The sequence below is a fragment of the Megalops cyprinoides genome, chromosome 9 (genome assembly GCF_013368585.1).
Source record: "Megalops cyprinoides isolate fMegCyp1 chromosome 9, fMegCyp1.pri, whole genome shotgun sequence".
NCBI classification, from domain to species: domain Eukaryota; kingdom Metazoa; phylum Chordata; class Actinopteri; order Elopiformes; family Megalopidae; genus Megalops; species Megalops cyprinoides.
The window spans coordinates 24,410,973-24,431,015 of record NC_050591.1 but is presented as its reverse complement, the minus strand read 5'-3'; the positions used below and the strand labels follow the sequence as shown (position 1 = coordinate 24,431,015).

Genomic DNA, 20,043 nt, shown 5'->3' with positions numbered 1-20,043 from the left:
AGGTGCCATTAACAAAATCAATCGATTAGTTTGCTTTCCCTCCTCTCTTTCCCTCTTTGATCATGCGATCAAAATGACTGCCCATCTTTAATTGGGCAGGACTGTAAGTATTCATCAACAGCGATATATTTCTTAAAAATTTACCAGAGCCAATAAAATAAACACAACTTATACACGTTTAGATGTCGTACAATCAAGGACAAGGTGGTTATTCATCTTAATTCCACTTGTGATGAAGCTAATAGATCGATCTTTCCTACGAGTTACCTGATTGATACGCAAGGAAAGGCGCTTCCTCTCCCGCGTGCCAGTCAGCGTGCCGCAGCGCAGTCTTTCGCCTTCCCCCTGATAAATGGCCCTGGAAGAACAGGCAAAGTTGGAAGAATTAATATCGCACATGGTGCACCACAAAGTATGTACAGTTCATTCCTTCAAAATGACACGGATCTATCATTCCATTCACCAAGAAGGAAAGATGGTGAGACTGCTGTATAGGCAAGTTAGACGGACGGAGAACGGAAGACTAAAGGAATGCAGAAGGAACGCTGAATTTTGAATCCAACACTCACATATGGTGTACACTTACATACTGTGTACAATATCAAAATCAAGAACCATTAACTTAACTCCGTGGACCTTAATACCAATGCAAAAGCTATCCAGAAACCTGTATACATTCTCTCTCTCATATATACGTATATATGAGATTATATGTGTATATATATATATATATATGTATATATATATATATATATATATATATATATATATATATATATATATATATATATATATATATATACACACACACATTCTAATATTGCACGAACCGATAACTGCTGCTCCTCAGCATGGTTGGATCTTGCGGCGTTCAAATCTCATGGAACACTTCGAAACGAAATAGCCATGCAGTCAGCGACCCGAATTGGAAAGTGTTCCCGCAGCCAATGAGATGTTTAGGTCGTACATGACTTATACCACGGGTCGCGGGGACTGGGAGTCATTTAGTCCAGTAATCAACATCAATCACTGGGGCTTGTTCTCGCTTTCTGCAAGGCGAGCGGAAAAATACATACATTCCTGGCGACGAACAAATCAGAAGCCCCCGAGTGTCAGCACTAAGCTTTAGCGGATGTTAGAAAGGCTGGTTGGAAATATAAAAGTTTGTGTAACTGTGCTAGACCATCAAGTGACAGACAAGTGAGTGAGGTGCGGTCGTGACCAGTCTGCCACTACATTAAAGAAACCTCTCTCGCCACGCATACAGAAGCCATCCATCTTTCATTTTTTTTTTTTTTAATTAAGGTCTATACATGTCATGAGTACATGTAAAATGACTGAGAAAGCTAGTGTGAAATGTTTTTACATGTGTATTAATCCAGATACAATGGGTTGCATTCCTACTTTAAATAAAACATGACGTAATTGTAGTGCACAGCTAATCCATGCAGAAAACGTCGTGTAAATTGTGTAATTCACAGCAACTGTTATCTTTGCAACCAGAATGTCCCACGGTCATATAGATTCGGTCAAAAAAGTAAAGGAGGATCAAACGAACCAGCTGCTGCCACGGTGGTACAGGCTATACTTTAATAATCAGTTAATAGCATCGAGTCATAATAACACCACAGAAGTCACTGTGTAGTCAGTTTGAAAATACTAAAAAAAATCTTCATCATAAAAACGAAGAAAGCAAACATAACTGTTATTCCAGCCCTTCATGTAAATATATTAACGTGCCGCACTTTATAATGCATTCTTGGCAAATGAACCAGTTTCCAAATGAACGAAAGACGTTTGCGCATCCCTAGTGATGGTCTCCCTGTGGAGCACGACTTTTTATGTGCCCGTTCATCACACTGGGTGACAAGAGTGCTTACATTTCCCACTCTGTCATTAAGCACACACAAGGCTGGTCTTAGGTAAAGAGACCAAAGATTTAAACAAACAAAATTATCCAAGTGCTGAGGCAATTTAGATATGAGCCGTTCTCTTAGAGAATAAAACCATAGTCACGAAGGTTCTCACGTTACTCGGAGAAAGCTAACGCTGGAACAAGGCTGCAACGTTCTGGTCAGTCTTGGCCCATGCCTAGGATTATTTTTGAAGTATTAGGCCCTCGTATTTCCTTCATTATCTCATCCAAAAAAAAACGTAAGGGCGATATTGCGCGACGGATTTATCAGATTAATGTTTGTTTTTTTTACCGGCTAACATTTATATTGAAATGAAAGTAAATAATTTCACTTACTGCCCCGTGTCGGAAACTTACAAAGAGATTCTGTTGCCTGTCACTTACAGCCTAGTGTTTGTGCTTGGGCTGGCTCTTAACGGGAGATTACTTTGGTTGGTCTGCTTCAGAACCAAGACCTGGAGCTGTTCTGTCATTTATCTGGTCAACCTGGCCGTTGCTGACCTGCTCCATGTGCTGACACTGCCGTTACTCATAGTCAGTTACGCCATGTACGACGTGTGGTTGTTTGGGGACGCAGCCTGCAAAGCCGTGCGTTTCTTTTTTTACACGAATCTTCACGGCAGCATAATGTTTCTCATGTGCATCAGCATTCACCGCTTCCTGGGCGTGTGCTACCCCATCAAGGCCATAAAGTACAGGACTAAAAGGATCGCTGTTCTCGCCTCAGCTTTGGTTTGGATCCTCGTCACGGGTGAAATTTTTCCCACTCTCGCCTTTGCACATTCCGGGTTTATCAACAACGTGACGGTGTGCTTCGACCTGACCAGCCCTGGGAAGTTCAAACAATATTTCCCCTATGGTATGTTCCTCAGTGTTGTCGGTTTCCTGCTTCCCTTCTTGGTCATTGTCACCTGCTACTGTTTAATGATGAGGACACTCTCCACGATCGACGACAACATCAAGGTAGGAAAGGAGATGCGCACCAAATCAGTCCGAACCATTCTGGTGGTGTGCCTGCTGTTTGCGCTCTGTTTCGTGCCCTATCACATCATGAGGACTATTTACCTTTTCGTGCGCGTGTACTTGGCCAGCAACTGCACAGTTCTCAACGTGGTGATGGTGACTTACAAAATATGGAGACCTATCGCCAGCTTCAACAGCTGCATCAACCCCATACTCTACTTTATGTGCTCAGACAGACAGCGCAAGAAGCTCTTTGCTAACATGTGCAAAAAGAGGGTCCATCCATCTGCATGCGCCGCGCAAGTGCGAGGAACCATGGGAAACAGATGTACCCCTTCGGAAGATATACAGGGAAAATGGGACAGCTATCGAATCTCAGTTGCCCAGAGTACAGGGTCTTTGACGCCCAGACAAACGATCGCCAACACGGAAATGTGTGATTAATGTTGGCGCTTCTATTAAACTACATTGAACGGACTGAGGAATCAACATATTAGGGTATTTGCTCTAGTCTAGTATACAAACGTCAGTGTGCTGTGCAAGTAAACACATTTGTGGGAGGAGAAAACCGGAAAAATCTAAATCGTCCGATGGGTCCCCGAGGCTGCGTTGCTTGAACAATGGCAAATATAGACACAGTCATAAATTAAATGGAAGCAAATTTGAATACAACATAATAGGACTTCGTTGAGTCACATTTAGTCACACGATGTTAATACTAGAACTTGGCTCTGGAGACATTGACATTAAAATTTTGTTGGACGACCAAGGATTACTCAAGCATGGCTCTCCGATATGAATACAGACGGAATGGCAGAAAAAGAAACATTCATGATATCTACTTGTACTCCATTTAACCTTGGGACAAAAGGCAGGTGAACACAGTGGACTGTTCAAAACTCACTTATGTTTCAGTCCTTTTTATTCGTAACTCGTATGACAAAGGCCAAAGTTATGTGGACAACACTGAAAACACTCTCTTTCAACTGTGTATTTCTCTGAACTGCATTCTTAGTGACATTTCGTGGGCACAGTGCACTTCACAGCTCATACAAATATAGTGATATCCCAACATATTACAAATTTAAAATAATTTGAACATGACTACACTATATGAAAAACAACACTAAGTCCTAATTTTTTCAATAAAAATGTACGTTGGATTCTTCCTATCATGCACATACCAGTGGAATATGTTGATGGATGTATATCTTTTGTATCAGAACCAGCATCTCCCATATGGATCAAAGCACATCTTATGACAACACTGTACGCTTCAGCCCTCTTGTATTATGAGTTTCCAACCTTAGCACAAAAAAATCTTCAGTGCAGACATTAACCTCACAAATGGCAGTTCAATTATTCAAGTACTTGTAAAAAGATATGTTTCATTCATAATTCAGCACTGGTGACATTTACAGTATGTCATCTGCTGGCATAGGCAACCATTTAGATTTCAGTCAAAACGACAGCAGACATTCATACATATATCTTAAAAGCATTAAAGATTCCCTGACTGGAAAAAGATATGTAGGTGACCCTCATATTATGTGTTGCACAAAGAGGAAAGGAAATTAGCATGGATGCCATTGGTACCCCAATAATACAAGGTTAATTAAGCATTCAGCACTTACAAAAGCTGTAAACATGTAGCAACAATTGAGTCAAACTTTCAGTTCATAGTAGCTGTACATACGGATTTTCATTCTAGGAATTTTCTAGCGCTGAAGTGGTTGAATTTATACTTCGAATCAGCATTTCTGTCTGCCACACCCTTTGTACAAAAAACACATTTGTACAAAACGCTCTCATTACACATGATTTAAATAAATAAAATAGTTTTAAAATTATAACAAGGAACTATAACACATTTCAATGTACTTCCATTGTCTTCATTTTAATACCAAAATATTTTCTATTTATACCAAAAAGAATTTCATTATGGTACAAATTTGAAAAACAAATAAAGACAGTGAAGCTTAATTATGAACAGAGATTGGGACAGAAACACCATAAATCCTAGCTCTCCAGGAAATGTGCTTGTAACATAACACCATAAATCCAAAGTTACAAAAAATTAATTCAGTTATCTACCCCTATCACTTAACATCCCAAATCAATTTAAACAGTGTGTGGAAAAACCTTTGCGTCATTGGTAGTGCATTAACAGATGCTGTTTCTCCAGGAAAATGAGGTAAATAGACTCCTCACACAGAGAGCATTGAATATTCCTGCCACACCTTTCCTGGGATGTAACCCCACAGGCTTACGAGTTGAGCACAGAGTGAGTGCTACTTCAGGACGCTTCTGTGTGCCAGAGAAGAATGATGGCTACAGTAATGATCAGGGAGCTGTGGGGAAAGGAAACACCGTCAGCCTCCAAAGGGAAAGGGAGCCACCTTCCAGCTTCCCTGCACTCAGGGATAAGGAAACTGGATGTTATCCAGTTCTGTGGATGGACATCACAGAGCAGGATTAAAACCAAGGAAGCTGTGCCCTAACAAGGCGGCCAGTGAGAGTCCATACCTGAGCACCCAGTCTGGAGAGATAGCGGTTCCTAAGCCCAAATGCAGACATGGGCTTCAGTCGGGCCAGCTTTTCATCTTTCTGCTGACAGATCAGTCGACGCCTCTCCACCCTGAAAGACAGCATATGCATTCAACCAACCTGGCAGCTTTTCAGTACATATCAAGTAAACAGCAGTCAATTCACCACAATGGTCCAGAATACCTTTAAACACACACCATCACACCTGAACAGTTCAACACCTGAACACCATTTCACATGCTCCATGACACCCAAACAGCAGTCAACCCAACTGGGGAAAAAAACCCTCAAGGCTTGAAAACCATTAATCACGACAACCATACTTGAATAGCTATACGTATAGCTGAACAGCACAGAATTAGGCCCCTTACCTATTTTTCAGTTCAGATTTATTTATGAAAACTGGCACTGGAACAGGCCACAACTGTACAGTACAGCAAACGCTGAAAACAAATGTGCATTAGCGTAATTGAATAATGAATGCAACGCAACAGGTTTAAATGTGACATTCAGAGTTTATTTGTCCTCCTACTCTGCAAGAGTACACTGTAAAAATACCAAAAACCAGAGCTGCATGTATTACATACAACAGTCAAATCAGATCGATCTCTGTTGCAGTCTCTCATCTGATGTGTGGGAACATTCTCCTCTTCCAAAGGAGCAGCATCGCTAAACACACAACCGCATCTCCTCATTCCCAAAGGTTTCCTGTATATCATGCTGCACATTATCCAGTGCAGGCTGCAAAATCCTTGACAGGAACCAACAAATTTCAAATTGCAACTCGTCAACATGTGGAAAAAGGATACACCAGGCTTTTAGTAGCCATAATATTAAATGTAAGTAAAGGAGACCCTCTGCATTTGTGGGGGGACACATTCCACAAATTCACCCAAATAAGCAATTCCACAAATACTATGATGTACTAATAAAAGAGACTTGTGCGCAAAGCGAATTTTTTCCTGACACAAAATGACATTTTGAATATAAAACAGTGTAACTGTAAATATGCTTTTCATCTAATAATGTCATACATGTATGTGGCAAATGTAATTGTTGAATTAATGTAAGAGCATGAGTTGATGTGGAAGTCTGTGACCCGGGAACAGAGAGTGAAGCGGGAACACAGAGTCCTTCAAAATCATGAACCGCAAATTCGCAAGAGGGTCTCATGTATCATGTTTCCACATTACCTGCATTGTAACATTGCTCTAAATTCAGCAATACATAGACATGTTAGAGGTACAAGATGCCTTACAATATGATCTGAAATACAACACGATCATACACAGACTGCTCTGCAGCCTATATTTCAGGAAAAAAAAGATATATAATGCCTGTTAGGGTTGACATATTTGATCGATACGTTGACTTGGTTCTGGTTTAAAAGCAGCCTTGGAATATTTATCATTTCAACAACAGGCAAGTGAATGCCACCTGAATCAGGTGCAAGTCAAATTAAACTGTTTTAAGTGCTGTAAGTTTGAGTCCTGCCGCTGAATGATTACCATCTAAAAGAAATCAGGACATCTTTGGAAGAGGTCAAATTGGTTGTAAAGCATTTCAAAACTAATTTTTAGATTTAAGCATAGATTTTATGTTTTAAAATCTACCGCTAATTGCTTGTCTCAATCATAATACAAACACATTTGTACATGTTTTTAAATTAAAAACAACATAAAATAAGTTATTTTTAGACTACACATGCATCGCATGTACAGAAGGCCTCAGTGACCAAACGGCCTTTCAACATTAAAATATTAGGGGTGCACCGACAGTGGATACCCAAAGCTGAAAACTGGGAAACTTAATTCTCCAAGCTGTGCATATGTCCCTCCAAACAACACAGTGATAGTGTTTCCAAAACAGTACTTTAAGGTCCCCAAATCATTTCATAACTACGTTGTAGACAGTATGCAAGCTGATATGAAAAACAAGCAAGATTATACTAACACAACTCATTTTCACTTACTAAGGACACATTTCATAGGATCCAATGTATTAATTTTGTTGAATCCAGTTAAAAATTTAGTAAGTAAATGAATGCATCAAAAAAAGCTTATGTGCAAATGTCAAGCTAAATCTTAGATGCAGAATACATGGGAATATACAGTAACCGCCTTTTGTGATTTTTCAAAAAATCACTGTGCTTAAGTGGAACACTGGCACAAGACGTTTAAACTTGAATTACGACCTTTCTAAAGTTTACTGCTGTAATGTCTTAGAGTGAATGGGTGTGCATAATACTGTACTGTTCAAGATGTGTACTTGGTGAGAAAAAAGCCAGCTGTACACAAGGCATTTAGCAGAGTTTCATGTATTCGATAAGGTGGCAGAAACCCACTTACAACAGAACATGTCCAAGTATAAACTGCAATAAATGTTTTGTTTTTGTGCCCTCATTATCTTCCAAATTATCTTCTGTGAACCCTGGAATTATTTCCTCATTGACAGCGGTGCTGCTTTTTACCTTTTATATGTACAGTCGGCAAGAGCTTTATTCTTCAGTTAATTTTGAGAATGCAAGATGGTGGTGTGGAGATGGAAGTCACATTTTGGTTTGTTGAAACCTCCACACGACTAAAATGCTTTGCTAGTCAGCTCTGTTTAAATGTGCTGGAAATGGAACACATTGTACACTGGCTAGGTTTACACAGTAACGATAATGTTCAGTGTTCACAATCATGTATGTATACACTGTACATTTAAGTTTGTATCTCACTATATACAAGTGAAAAATTGGTCTTAGATTGGAAATTTAAAGTACTTTTTAACGATTTATCAGAGCCAATCCCATGCTGAGAACCTATACATCGGTGCACCTCTATAAAGCATAGACATTGATTGTTCTGCCAAAGCTGTTTGTACAGACAACATTTTCGAACGCGTTTTATAAAAGATTAAAAGGCATTTGATTGGAAAGGAAGACAGAGTACATGCACTGTTTACTGAGAGTTAATGAAGATCAGTGCCTTAAGCTCACCATCACCACTGCTATCACCACAGAATGCACAGGGAGTTGGACTTGTTAGTGCACAGACTGATTTATACTTTACTCAGAATCAAAACCATGGACTGACCCCTTATCTGGCGTTTTGCCCGATTCCAAGTTTAGTTTGTTCACTTCCTGATGAGACTCTGATAAGCGCATGAGATACTCTCAGAAGGAAGGAGTACAATTTTGTCTTAATCACTCACTCATATTAAAAGATCCAGTATTACAAAAACAGTAAAAACAAGGTATAAACCAGCCCAGAGAAAAGGTGAGGTCAGTGAGCCAGTGGCAGTTGTGGGAGGAGTCAAAGGTGTGATGCAGTAATGCCCCAGGTGAGTGAGTGACAGCTGAGGCTCCTCAGGTTGGTGGTGACAGTTGGTTGTGGCCCACAGGGCTCAATATCCTCACCTGTAACACATTACAGCACAGGGGCAGTTAGTCTGGAGATTATGCAAGCTTTCAACAGGCGTGCCCGTGTTAAAACCAACCACAAGTACATTATAACATTTCTTAGTGATCGCCATGCAGCTCATGCACATTTTGTGAAGCAAACACCTGTTATGAAGGCTGGGACAATCCTGACAAACCATCCTACAATGATGTGAGGAGCTATTCCCCATTTTCAGATTTAAATTTCCTTTAACTCTTTAGGCCATCACCATCCTCAGAACTCACAGCGGGAGCTTAACTGACTCAAAGATAATACTAATTGAATCAGGTAATTAACTGCCTGGCAAGAAAGAAAGCCTACAAAAATGTGGCCATCCAGGACCAATGTTGAACGGCAGGTCAGCGAACAGTCAAAACTCACGGCAGTCCATCATCAGCAGACGACCTCAGTTACAGAGCTTTAACCATAAAATCCCTGTTAGTATGCCATTCTGTCGAACACAGATGACCTGTGTTCATTAAAAAAAGGGGTGGAAGCAGTCCCTGCTCGTAGGCTTTACACCGTTGTAGCTGTACTCACTCAGAATCTGAAGAGGAGCTCTTCTGGAGTTTGGCTCTAGCAGAGGCAGATAAGTTCAGCTCTCCTCCTGGATACGACAAGGATTGGGAATCATATTTACTGAGAACAACAAGCCTCCTGGGGTATAATAGCACTGGCACAGACATGTTTGTCTTACCTCTGAGATAATTCACGAAGTAGAGCATCACGATCGCTATCAATGCCACTGAGAGAGGGCAAGAGCAGGAAAAACAAACAATCAGAGACATATACTAGCAAATACATCACCAAGGGTCACAGAATAAAAGAATGGTAAACAGGTCAAGACTGGTGGGGGGTGTATGCCTAGATGGAGTTGGAAAGAGTTTGGTGCATTAAGAAGTTGCATTCACTTGCTTTCAAAACCTTTACACAAGTGACTTCACCAAACAGAAAATGACCAAATCTGCAATACACAGTCTGCTACACCGGGACAAGCAAATCATGAGATGCGCTGAAGAGTAATCAGAGGTATGTAAACAGACAGTCTAGGTTAAAACATTCGTCAACCTCAGGGACGCACAGGTGAATCCACCTGCAGCACTAGCCAGGTAAATCTATGCATAAGCCGGAGCTTTGACCAAGCTAGGAGAATATCCATGTGGGAGTCAGGTGGTGGTACTCACTGCAGATGCAGGCACAGAAAAAGACCTCAAGGAACAGGTAGCCCCTGTTGTCCAGGATGGCGCCCGCAGCCATGGCGATAAGGGCGAGGCCCAAGTTCTGGATGGACTGCATGCTGTGGAGAGTTATGAAGGGAGAAGGGAGGTAAATGGGGAACGCTTGTGAACATAAAAGGTATAGCAACATGGCAAGGATATGGACAAGTATTTCTAGTTTGTTAAACGCAGTAGTAAGTAAGAAGTAGTAGTAAGTTGTAATATCAAGTAGTAAAATATTTAATGTCCAAAAGCATAAGCAGGCCTTAATCAAGTTTGACCATGGGTTTTCTTTTTCTCATTGCATGTAACCTTGCTTTATAAGTGGCCCTAGATATGGGCATTGCAGATAAAGAAGGAGCAGATCAAAGTAAGACAAGAGGCAACTGAACACCCCACCTTGCCGTGACTGCTTAATACATAAACTTACAATCCGTAGGCGGTTCCCAGCTGGTGCTCCGGCACCACGAAGGCCACCATGGGCCACAGGGCACAGGCTAGCAGGGAATAGGACACGCCCAGCAGACACTGGAGGAAAGAAATACCATGTTTGAATACACACACACCTGTAGGTGAACATACAGGTATGTACTATAAGTCTACTATGAGGAATGCATGTGCTGATACATAGATCTTTACACAAGCGACTGTCTCCTTTGAGCCACACATTTCAGGGGAGAACTTTGATACTTTGACCTGTTTTACAGGCATAACAACTTCCACGTTGACAATTTGGTAAACAGTATACAAATTGGGCATTGTACCCTTTTTAGATAATCTCATTACAAGTTGCAAAAAGAAAGGAATATACTGCATCAAGTAGCTACGCCAACAGCCTTCAGCAGCAGGAGGAACTAATGGCATACACTCAAGTATTTGACAATTCAGGTACACTATATATAAACTACCTTCATAATGTCTTCATGAAACATGTAACACTTTCAAAAGCACAATGCTATTGCTTTATATTATTCATAACAAAATACAGTGCTTTATGACAGCTGACATTGCACAATATTGAATGATTTCTCCAACATGCCATTTCTAACATGAAATGCACTGTGTCACTCAACATCAATGGTCATAAATGAATGCAAATTCTCATGAATACTTAATAAAGCTGTGATGTCACGCTCATAACACTGTTCTGTACACTTAATCACAGCCTTATGAGGGTACAATTAACTGGATGTGTTACAAATGCATTATTGGGGAAAAAAGGGAACTGAAGCAAAAAACACTTTGGCTGCCAAGCCATTACCAGTGCACTGCAAGCCAAACCTGCCTCCTTTCTTTGAAGGCGACACTGGAAACAAACCATGACACCCAAAGAAACAAACACACTTACAGAGGATCAAGATGGAAAGAGCTCAGGGTAACAATGAAGACAGTGACTCACCATGGCGATCCAGGGATTCCAGAAGGTGAAGGCCAGCATCATGTGAGAAGCCAGTGTGGTAACCACAGCGCACAGAACCCAGATGAGGTTCCTTCCCGTCTTATCCACCAGGAAGCCCAGCACAGGGGATGCTGGGGCCGAGATGATGTACACGATACTGTCACACACGTAATGAACATCATTCCTCATCATTACCAACCAGCAAACCCTGACGTTACCTCATAAAAGCACCGTCATCTGTGGACGACTTCACACCATCAACTACTGAGAAGTAAAAACGGCAACACTTTTAATACTCTTCCATTGTTACCTTCAGATTCTCAAGATTGCATGTCTAGATTATACAGTACACGGAAGCAACAGCACTCCCTCAGAACAGCCCTAAGACATTACAAATGTATTAGCATTAAAAGACAACCTTTCATACCTCCACACAGATATTTAAATACATATAAACAAAAACTCACGTGTGTATGAAAACTTTTGTTACCTGTTCACTGCTCTTGCTTGAGTGGGAGAAAAGTTAAACTTTTCTATGAAGAAAACCCTGAGGAAGACAAAGCCACAATAAGAGGGCATTATGAGCATTACTCCAAGTGATCAGTGTGTAGCTTTTCTGCAAATCACCCATTTTCATAGAGCGATTACTGTATGGTTCACATTGACAAACTGCAGGCATGCATTTAAATGGAGCTGTTTTTCCCATTTATTTAATGCTAGATGTTTGAGAGTCTCATCTGTCTATGTATTCATTTGTTTTATTAATTTTTCCATGTCCCATCTTGTGCCAAACATTAGGCAGGCCTCCCTTCAACACAGATATTATCTTCACAAGTTATTGAATTTAAATCTGCAACCTAGTGACAGAGTATTGTTTACATATATTTTTTATTTGCTAAAGAAATATTTGTCTGGCCGACGCTGGGGACAGAAAAATACCTGTTGCTAGGTGAAATGGAGTGCCTTTGTTATGAGAAGTCTACTGTTGTGAAGTTCATGGATAATATCCGGGCATTCTAACGATCCTTTTTTCGTCATTAATCCTGGCTGTGGGTTAAATGCTTATCTTTCACAATTCAAACACTGACTTACTCCCCTGCTCTAAAACACAGTTCATTCCTGAGATAATTTAGAATGAGGCTCATGGTTTTAACACACTTCAGATATAAACCTGCTCTGATGATGACTTGGGTTTTGGGTTCCACTTTGTCTATATTACTGAGCTTTTTCATTTTTTTTTCTTATTTTTTAACCCTTTTAAACTCAATCCTGATATTTCATGGTTTGGCCAGCTTTAAATAATACAGTCACCTTTATACATTTTATATGCAATATTTTTGCTTGCATCAGCTTCTTAAGTCCTGTTTTGCTTATGTAAAAAAAAGTAGCACTTCCTTAAAAACGTAACTAATGCCACAACTCAAAGGAGGAGGTCTGAATTCAGTCCTTGGTGGCATGTCACTTTTTAAAAATGCATTGTATCCAATTAGATGATGTCGGCCTGTAAAGACATGAAGTGTTTATTGACAGTGAGCTGAAGCTGAGTGCATTGGGATGTCTGGTGTGGGAAGACTCACTGGCCGAGTCCGATGAAAGGGAAGATGGCCACGTAGTAGGCCACACAGATGATGAAGATCAGCCACAGAGAGAGGGAGAAGTCCTTCACATCCGTCAGCTTGATCACTTCCCCTGTGGAGGAGAACAACCCAGTTAGGCAGGAAACCGTTTGCTTACATGACACCCACATTGGTCAATACTTTGTTCGGTTTGTCACAAGACAAAGACCAACCGCAAACATAAAATGCTTAGGACATTCGAGGGAACCTCATCTAAAATACACATGTATGCCTAGCATCTGAAGGAGTGACTTCCTCTTTCCTTTTCATTTTTGCAAGAAATGTCCTTGAACCCAGTGAGGCAAAGGCATAAACTCAGCAGTAGCACAAGTTATTCCTCACCCTCACCTTAAAAATGAGCATATATGATGCAAGAAAGCAATTCCCAAATGTTACCGCCAAACCTAGGGAAAAAAAATTTCATGGTGTTCCATCCCATATTGATGTGTATGTGAATAACAGCTGACTTGCAATGATGTCATGCCATTAACAAATGGCTTATTCATGGACCTGGACAGCAAGCTCTGTGCATAGGTGGTGCTGACTTCCCCTTTTTACTTTCATTCCTTTAACAAAGATTGTACTCACATACAATCATACAAAGCAGCAGTTATCTGTTCATATTTTATCACTAGCAAAATTGAGAGACTGCACTACATGCATGTGACAGTCATGTGACTTAAGTGCTTTGTCTGTGGGGTCCCCGAGGGTACTGGACTTCATGGGACACTTTTCTCATGCTGGGGCATACATACCATATTGTCAAAAACTTACTGGCATTTATAGATTGGCTATTCTAAAAACAATGTAGGTGAAGTTAATGCTGGACAAGGTTGGCTTGTCTTGTTAATTTATTCATCATTTTCACCACTGGATTTATGCTTATGCTACACTTTGTTATTTTAGTTTCACATTTCATTCACTTCGTTTGATTTTTTGCCCAAACCACAAAATGCATAAGCCTGCCACTGAAGTTATTTCACTTTGGAAGGAGTCCTTCACAAAGTATTGGACACAAGAACAAATTCTGCTATGTCAGTCAGCTCAGTCTGTAAGGACTATGTAAAAGTATGAATACAAAGTGAAGACATGCCAGACTTCATTTATTACAGTTTGTGAATGGAATCATAACCTGCTCTTATGTATCTCTGGAGTCACGCATACACTAGATAGATCTGAGCTCACCAGTCTTGCCCTGCTCTTTGTTTAAAAGCCTCTCTGCTCGCTTGTCCAGGTAGCCCAAGACCAGTGCACAAAGTAAGGAGAATATACAAGTTGATGAAGCTGAAAGACAAAAAAAAGCATATGTTACAATATGATACAGACAGTGTTTTTGTGTGCATCATACAGCTTTAAATTTGAAAAGCATATCAGGCCCCACAAATACACCAGTTTAAATGCTTTTCAATATCTTAGATACAAACAAGAAACAAGATATCTTTATATCTTGTTTTAGCAGAATCCATTTTGCCTTCATTCAGTTCCCAGTCATAAGTAGCATTACCAAAATGATAATATAGGTAAAAATTATAAATCATTTTTGTGCATGAAGAGGTGTGAGGGAAGTAAGATGGTGTTTTCAGTATTTGCAACAACCTTGCATGCAGTGTTGTCATGACTGCAAGTATATCAACTGAACAAAGGAAAATCTACCAAAATGTAAACATCTTTACTTCATATTGTTTTCTTAGGGGCAAAGTGGTCCATGGGCATAATACTTTACATGCAATGAGGTGACCTTGAAGCACAGCACAAAATGTCATGCTGTGCTATGAAGTAAAGTGGCTAAGTTTCTACACCTCTTGATAAGTGAAGTCACAGGGAGACTGAATTACAAAATCAGTGTAAACAACTGTATATTATTACCACTGTGATGACAAGTAAAATGCTGTAGTATGCTGTGAGCAGAGCGTTCTGCTAATGTTAGCCAATAGCTCTACATAATCTATTCTCTCAAATACTGTAGCAAGTAAGTTTGTGTTGACTGCACATAAAGTCTTTTATGAAGTGCACCAAGAGTAAACTGCAAGCACTCCCCAAAACAAAACATCTACAAACATGATATCTGCAGAAAAAAATATTTTAAATGTCTTGGTGGCTCGAACACTATGAGAAATGCTCATCTCCATGTTCTTCTGGCACACCAGTCAAACCGAAAGAAATGGAAATGAACCGAAAATGAAACTACTGCAGAACTCTATCATATACATACTTACTGGATTCAGTTACACACCAACATTAACTGAGTTTTTTCTTACCAAAAGATGCTAAAGTGCAGTAAGATTTACCAGGATGAAATTACAGACAAGAAGACAGGCCATTTCCATGTGTATAACCTGGAACCCTACAGTGAATGTGTGCTTCTTACGCCAGGACAGGCCACGACGTAATATGGACTTTATGGGAGTTTCCCCCATCCCTGCACCCACCGATGAGCAGTGTGACTCCCAGAGTGGTGTGGCCCGCGTGGCCCATCAGGTCCTGGATGCGGTTGTACACCCATCCCATAATATTCATGTTGACAGTGCTGCCCTGCACAAGACAGAGAACAGTTTGACCACATCAGCATGTCTATGTTCACAATGAATTACAACCACAAACATTCCACTGGGAATATCCAGATAAAAAAGAGAAACCAGCTGCTTAAATATACCACCAATATCAGTGTGATCACATAAAGATGCTCATTACACCAACTGCTTATGTCATTGTTTTATAATCTGCTTGACTACTGTAAATAAACCAAGGAAAAGACTACTGTACATTTGTCCAACACTATATTGATTTGAGTGACCAGACTAAATTTCACATTTGCTTAATTCCTCTTTCCTTGAGCCATTAATGGCTCCTGTGTTCTCACCAGCCGGGCCATGCTGAGCTGAAGTCCGAACACCAGGTTCACCTCTTTCCCTTTAAACCAGTTCACTGCATACGTGTTCTGGGCCACAGCCAGGGACTCGCCTCCAATCCTGCCCAGGAAGGACACATGCATAAGGGAGAGAGTGAGGATAGGATGGTGCTTAAATGCAAGTACTGAAGTGCACATGTTGCCTTGCATTTGGATAATCACACATTAAAACCAAAGTGTATCTGCATATGCATGTATTCAACACTGCATTATTCTGGACGATTGAGGGCTGTAATCTCTGGAGCACAGGATGGGCATGGGTGGTGGAGCTGAGCTTTAAGACAGCCAAATTAATGATTGAGCATCAACTGGATAATCAATAAAGCTATAGCTAAATATAAAAGCTGATTAGGTAAGTGGCTGTCAATAAGGGCAATGTATGAATATTTATAATCAAATTACACAAAAACTGTTTCGCATGTTAACGTGCGAAAAACAACACACAAGCAAACTTCAAAGAATTAAAATAACTGGGGATGGGAGTGAAACTTTTTATACATTGAGCTATTTTTTTTCTATGGTAATTATGCAATCGAACGTGTACTTACCCAAACACAAAGCGTCCAAGTGCCATTAGCCAGAAAGCATTAAAAAAGGCACCTGCTGCAAAAATGACCTATAAGATGGAAAGACACATGAAAACTGACCATTTCCTTTTAATTCCCCCCAGAACAGACACAGTGAATCACACAATGGGTTAATAAAAAGCGAAAGGGAACAAGCAGACATCTGGAGCAAATGATAAATACACTGGCATTAGGTCTTGATACATCTTTAACAAAAATACCACGTGACACCAACTTTGAGCAATTTATACTAATTTTTACCATGTAATGTTTACCTACCTGCCCAACGCAAACAAAGAGGGAGAAGATCACCGTTCCCAAACTGAAAGGAACAGAGTGATAATGTGATTCATTTACTGTGTGGAAAAAAATTGGCGTTAACAGTGGATGACTCTATTAGAACCACCGAAGGTAAGGTAAACAACATCTGAGCAGATAAACATGTCCTGTGCAGTTAATATGGAGAGCCATGGGAAAAACACGCTTTACAGTGGTCACAGCAAGAGGTCAGATAACTCAAACTGACTGTCTGTGAAATTTTAATATCCTTAATAAATATGTATGCCTGACGATGTAACATTGGTAGGAAATTACAGAACATATGCAATTGTATATACAGTATTTATGATATGCGTAATGCACAGTGCCCCAATGAGGGTGCAACCCAGCAGAAGCCATGTGAATTGCCTATCTGATTATTTGTGGGAAGTCTTGTCAACCTGATGGGACATAAAAATGGAATATGGAAGATATACGAATTGTTAGATGATCATGTTCCAACCTGGATACCTCATCATTGTTCTAATATCAGAACATAACTGATACCCTGATCAGGAGACCAGCCCATAGCCCAGTCATAACCCATTCTCTCTCTTTCACATTAAGCGTCAAGTCAAGAGGCTATGGGAACCACTAGGTTAAAGGAATAAGCACGTAGGGGAAAAGCAACTGATTTTATACTCACCGAATACCAAACACTCGGTCCAACAAAAACCCTCCCAAGAAACACAATACCACATTGGGCCAGGAGTACCACGCATATAACTGCATGAATTTGGACGTGTTCAGGTTCATGTCCTGTCATGGACAACAGAGATAAAAGGATAACCAATATCACACCAGGATAACTCAAAACAGTGCCTGAGAAAACATTACCTACAAATATTCTCGTTTGTCTGGACAACTTCAAATGCAAATAATGATTTCACACACAGCAAGAAGCTAAGTGCTAGCAGTATTCTGAATACGGTTTAACAAGGGCTCATTGTTGTACTTATGATAAATTTTTCACGCACCACTTCCTGGAAACAACAAGTTAACAAAGCAATCCATCTTTCAATACATGCACACCAACGTTCAAGATAATAACAACATATTGCAGGAGAACAAACACCATGTTTAAATCAATATACTCTGTGCACGTAGGTTAACAAAGAATTAAACATTGTGGTTTACATATTTGCTGATCCTCTAAAAATTCTGAGCACTAAATAAAAGGTTATTCATGAAACAATTTTCTGTTTACCATTGGTTTCTTTACATGGATGAAACTAGGTGCCCTTATCTGTGCCACAGCTTGCTCAACAACATTTGTTTGCAAGAACAGAAAGCACACAATGTGGTTAATCGCTTGGTGGATACAAAATGATAGATGCTCAACAATGGCTATGTCAGCTCAAAGCTATGCAAATGTCAACAGCTATCCATTACAGATATCTGGTGACATTTAGCACGGATATTGTTAGAAATACATTTTAGGGCTCAGTTAGGATAGTGCTGTGGATTCAGTATCTCTGAATGGATTAAATAAAAGATAATACATGCATCTAAAGTACAGATCAATGTCCCTATGAAGATAGTTTTTTCCTTTTCACACGTCTTAATATCAGATAGTACTGCTCCAGGCATGCATCAGGAGGAAAACGTGGAGGACTGAATACAACAACAAATTACTACAGCAACTTGACACGTGTCCGACTTGCCCGTTTAAACTCAACTCAGCAGGGAGACTTCTACTCCTCACTAATACACATTTCGAAGTGCTCTAAAATAGCATGTGCTCTACAAACGGGTAATGTGGAAAGGTAAAATGGAAATACAATGCAGGATATCATTTTCCTGAAAAAAAAATGCTGTACTTCCACGGTCTGTCTGTCCATTTATGAATGAAATGCCACAAAATGTGGGTCCCCTCACCTGTAAGACCTGTGTCTGTAGGGCGGCCGGGTTATCATAGCAGAAATAACTACCTGCAACAGAGACGTATACAATGACACAGTCGTGGATCAAGTGTGAACAACAGTTAAGATTAGCTAGATGTATTGCTTCAATCCTAGCAGTATGATGTAGTTAGCTAGCGATTTTCAATAAAGAATTGATACTACAGTTAGCTAGCTAGCTTACTTGCTAGCCAACACAGCACAAGCCAACCAGCTTTGTTGTTTTTTTTTCAATTAAGAAAACGCTCGTTAGCTGGGTAAGGAATGTTTGATTGTTGCAAGAGTTTCAAGAATGACATTAAAACAGCAGGTGACACACTGTTGCGATTACTACATAAGCAATAGGAATGCTCGCCGGTTTCGAAACTAGCTAGGTTGTCTAACTACCTTTGAACTTCCTTACTCACCGAAACCCAAAAAGCACATGAACATCAACACAACGATTCGGTGGTGAATTCTGCTCGGGTCGCAGATGGCGGCCATCGGTCTGGCGGTGCCGCTGTCATCTCTGACCGGGCTTGAGAGGGAATTATCCTCATCCAGTAAGTTTCGTCGCTCTTCCCTCACCGCCATCTTTTCAGCCCATCCAGGACGCTGGAAATACAAATAAAACAGAGGACTGCGTCACATGACCGGTTACGCCATGTGACTTTCGAGAGACTCAGCTGACCTCAGTAAATGGGTCAGCTGAGAAAGCAGGCCGAGGAAGAGGTTGTTTTCGAGATCGGAACTTTTCGATTTCAATCTATTTTCATTTGGGAAGACTTTACGACACCCTCGTTTTAATTAAGATTTAATTTGCTGACCAGGCAAATACAAACGGCATATGTGACCAATGAAACATTCTAAATAAAACATATTAGCAACAAGTAGCTAGATCATTATACGAGAATACACAAAATGCTCATCTGAGAGGTGATTTTGTGTGTTTTACTGTTCCGCAGATTGGAATGCAGCAGTATCGCTAACTTGCAGTGTTAGCTGTAAATTCGCGTCATTTTATTTATTATTTCTTGTAAATTTTATTTCTTCTAATGTCGAGTAAACGCTAAAAAGCTCACCGAACCTGACCGTATAACGCTGTAGCTTTTTGCCTTCTCCCATTTATGTGACCCTATTTTGGCGTCGCCAATTGTACTTTAAGATCGTCTCTGGTAAAGCGAGGGCAGTCCTCCGTGCCTGACCCACGCTGCCAACCACTGTTTATCGAGAGAAAAACATTTTTAATTGTAAAAATAAATAGTTTACACCTTTGACTCAGACGGCTC

At 40.3% G+C, this 20,043-nt stretch overlaps 2 protein-coding genes across 2 annotated transcripts; one reads left to right on the top strand and one right to left on the bottom strand.

The window, feature by feature from the left end:
- The first annotated feature begins 2,227 nt into the window (after positions 1-2,227).
- LOC118783685 (P2Y purinoceptor 3-like) lies at positions 2,228-3,322 on the top strand. Its single transcript, XM_036537637.1, has one exon. It carries the CDS (start codon positions 2,228-2,230, stop codon positions 3,320-3,322), a length of 1,095 nt encoding a protein of 364 aa, XP_036393530.1.
- A 4,817-nt stretch (positions 3,323-8,139) lies between these two features.
- Positions 8,140-19,382, bottom strand: mfsd1 (major facilitator superfamily domain containing 1). The gene is made up of 16 exons (XM_036537828.1): positions 19,183-19,382; positions 18,753-18,805; positions 17,521-17,633; positions 16,836-16,878; positions 16,539-16,606; positions 15,943-16,051; positions 15,512-15,614; positions 14,268-14,366; positions 13,044-13,155; positions 11,957-12,013; positions 11,467-11,623; positions 10,498-10,595; positions 10,035-10,147; positions 9,548-9,595; positions 9,391-9,457; positions 8,140-8,828 (listed from the first exon to the last, which is right to left on the bottom strand). Exons 1-16 carry the CDS (start codon positions 19,346-19,348, stop codon positions 8,825-8,827), a joined length of 1,410 nt encoding a protein of 469 aa, XP_036393721.1. The 5' UTR covers positions 19,349-19,382; the 3' UTR covers positions 8,140-8,824.
- Between the last annotated feature and the right edge of the window lie 661 nt (positions 19,383-20,043).

What these genes read in the sequence shown, in the direction of transcription:
- LOC118783685 (XM_036537637.1), top strand. Translation starts at nt 2,228, where the DNA reads ATGAAAGTAAATAATTTCACTTACTGCCCCGTGTCGGAAACTTACAAA.
- mfsd1 (XM_036537828.1), bottom strand. Translation starts at nt 19,348, where the DNA reads ATGGCGGTGAGGGAAGAGCGACGAAACTTACTGGATGAGGATAATTCC. An exon ending in CAAAGAGCAGGGCAAGACTG is followed by an intron (nt 13,156 to 14,267) that starts GTGAGCTCAGAT and finishes TCTCCTCCACAG; the next exon opens with GGGAAGTGATCAAGCTGACG. An exon ending in CTTCGTGAATTATCTCAGAG is followed by an intron (nt 9,458 to 9,547) that starts GTAAGACAAACA and finishes TGTCGTATCCAG; the next exon opens with GAGGAGAGCTGAACTTATCT.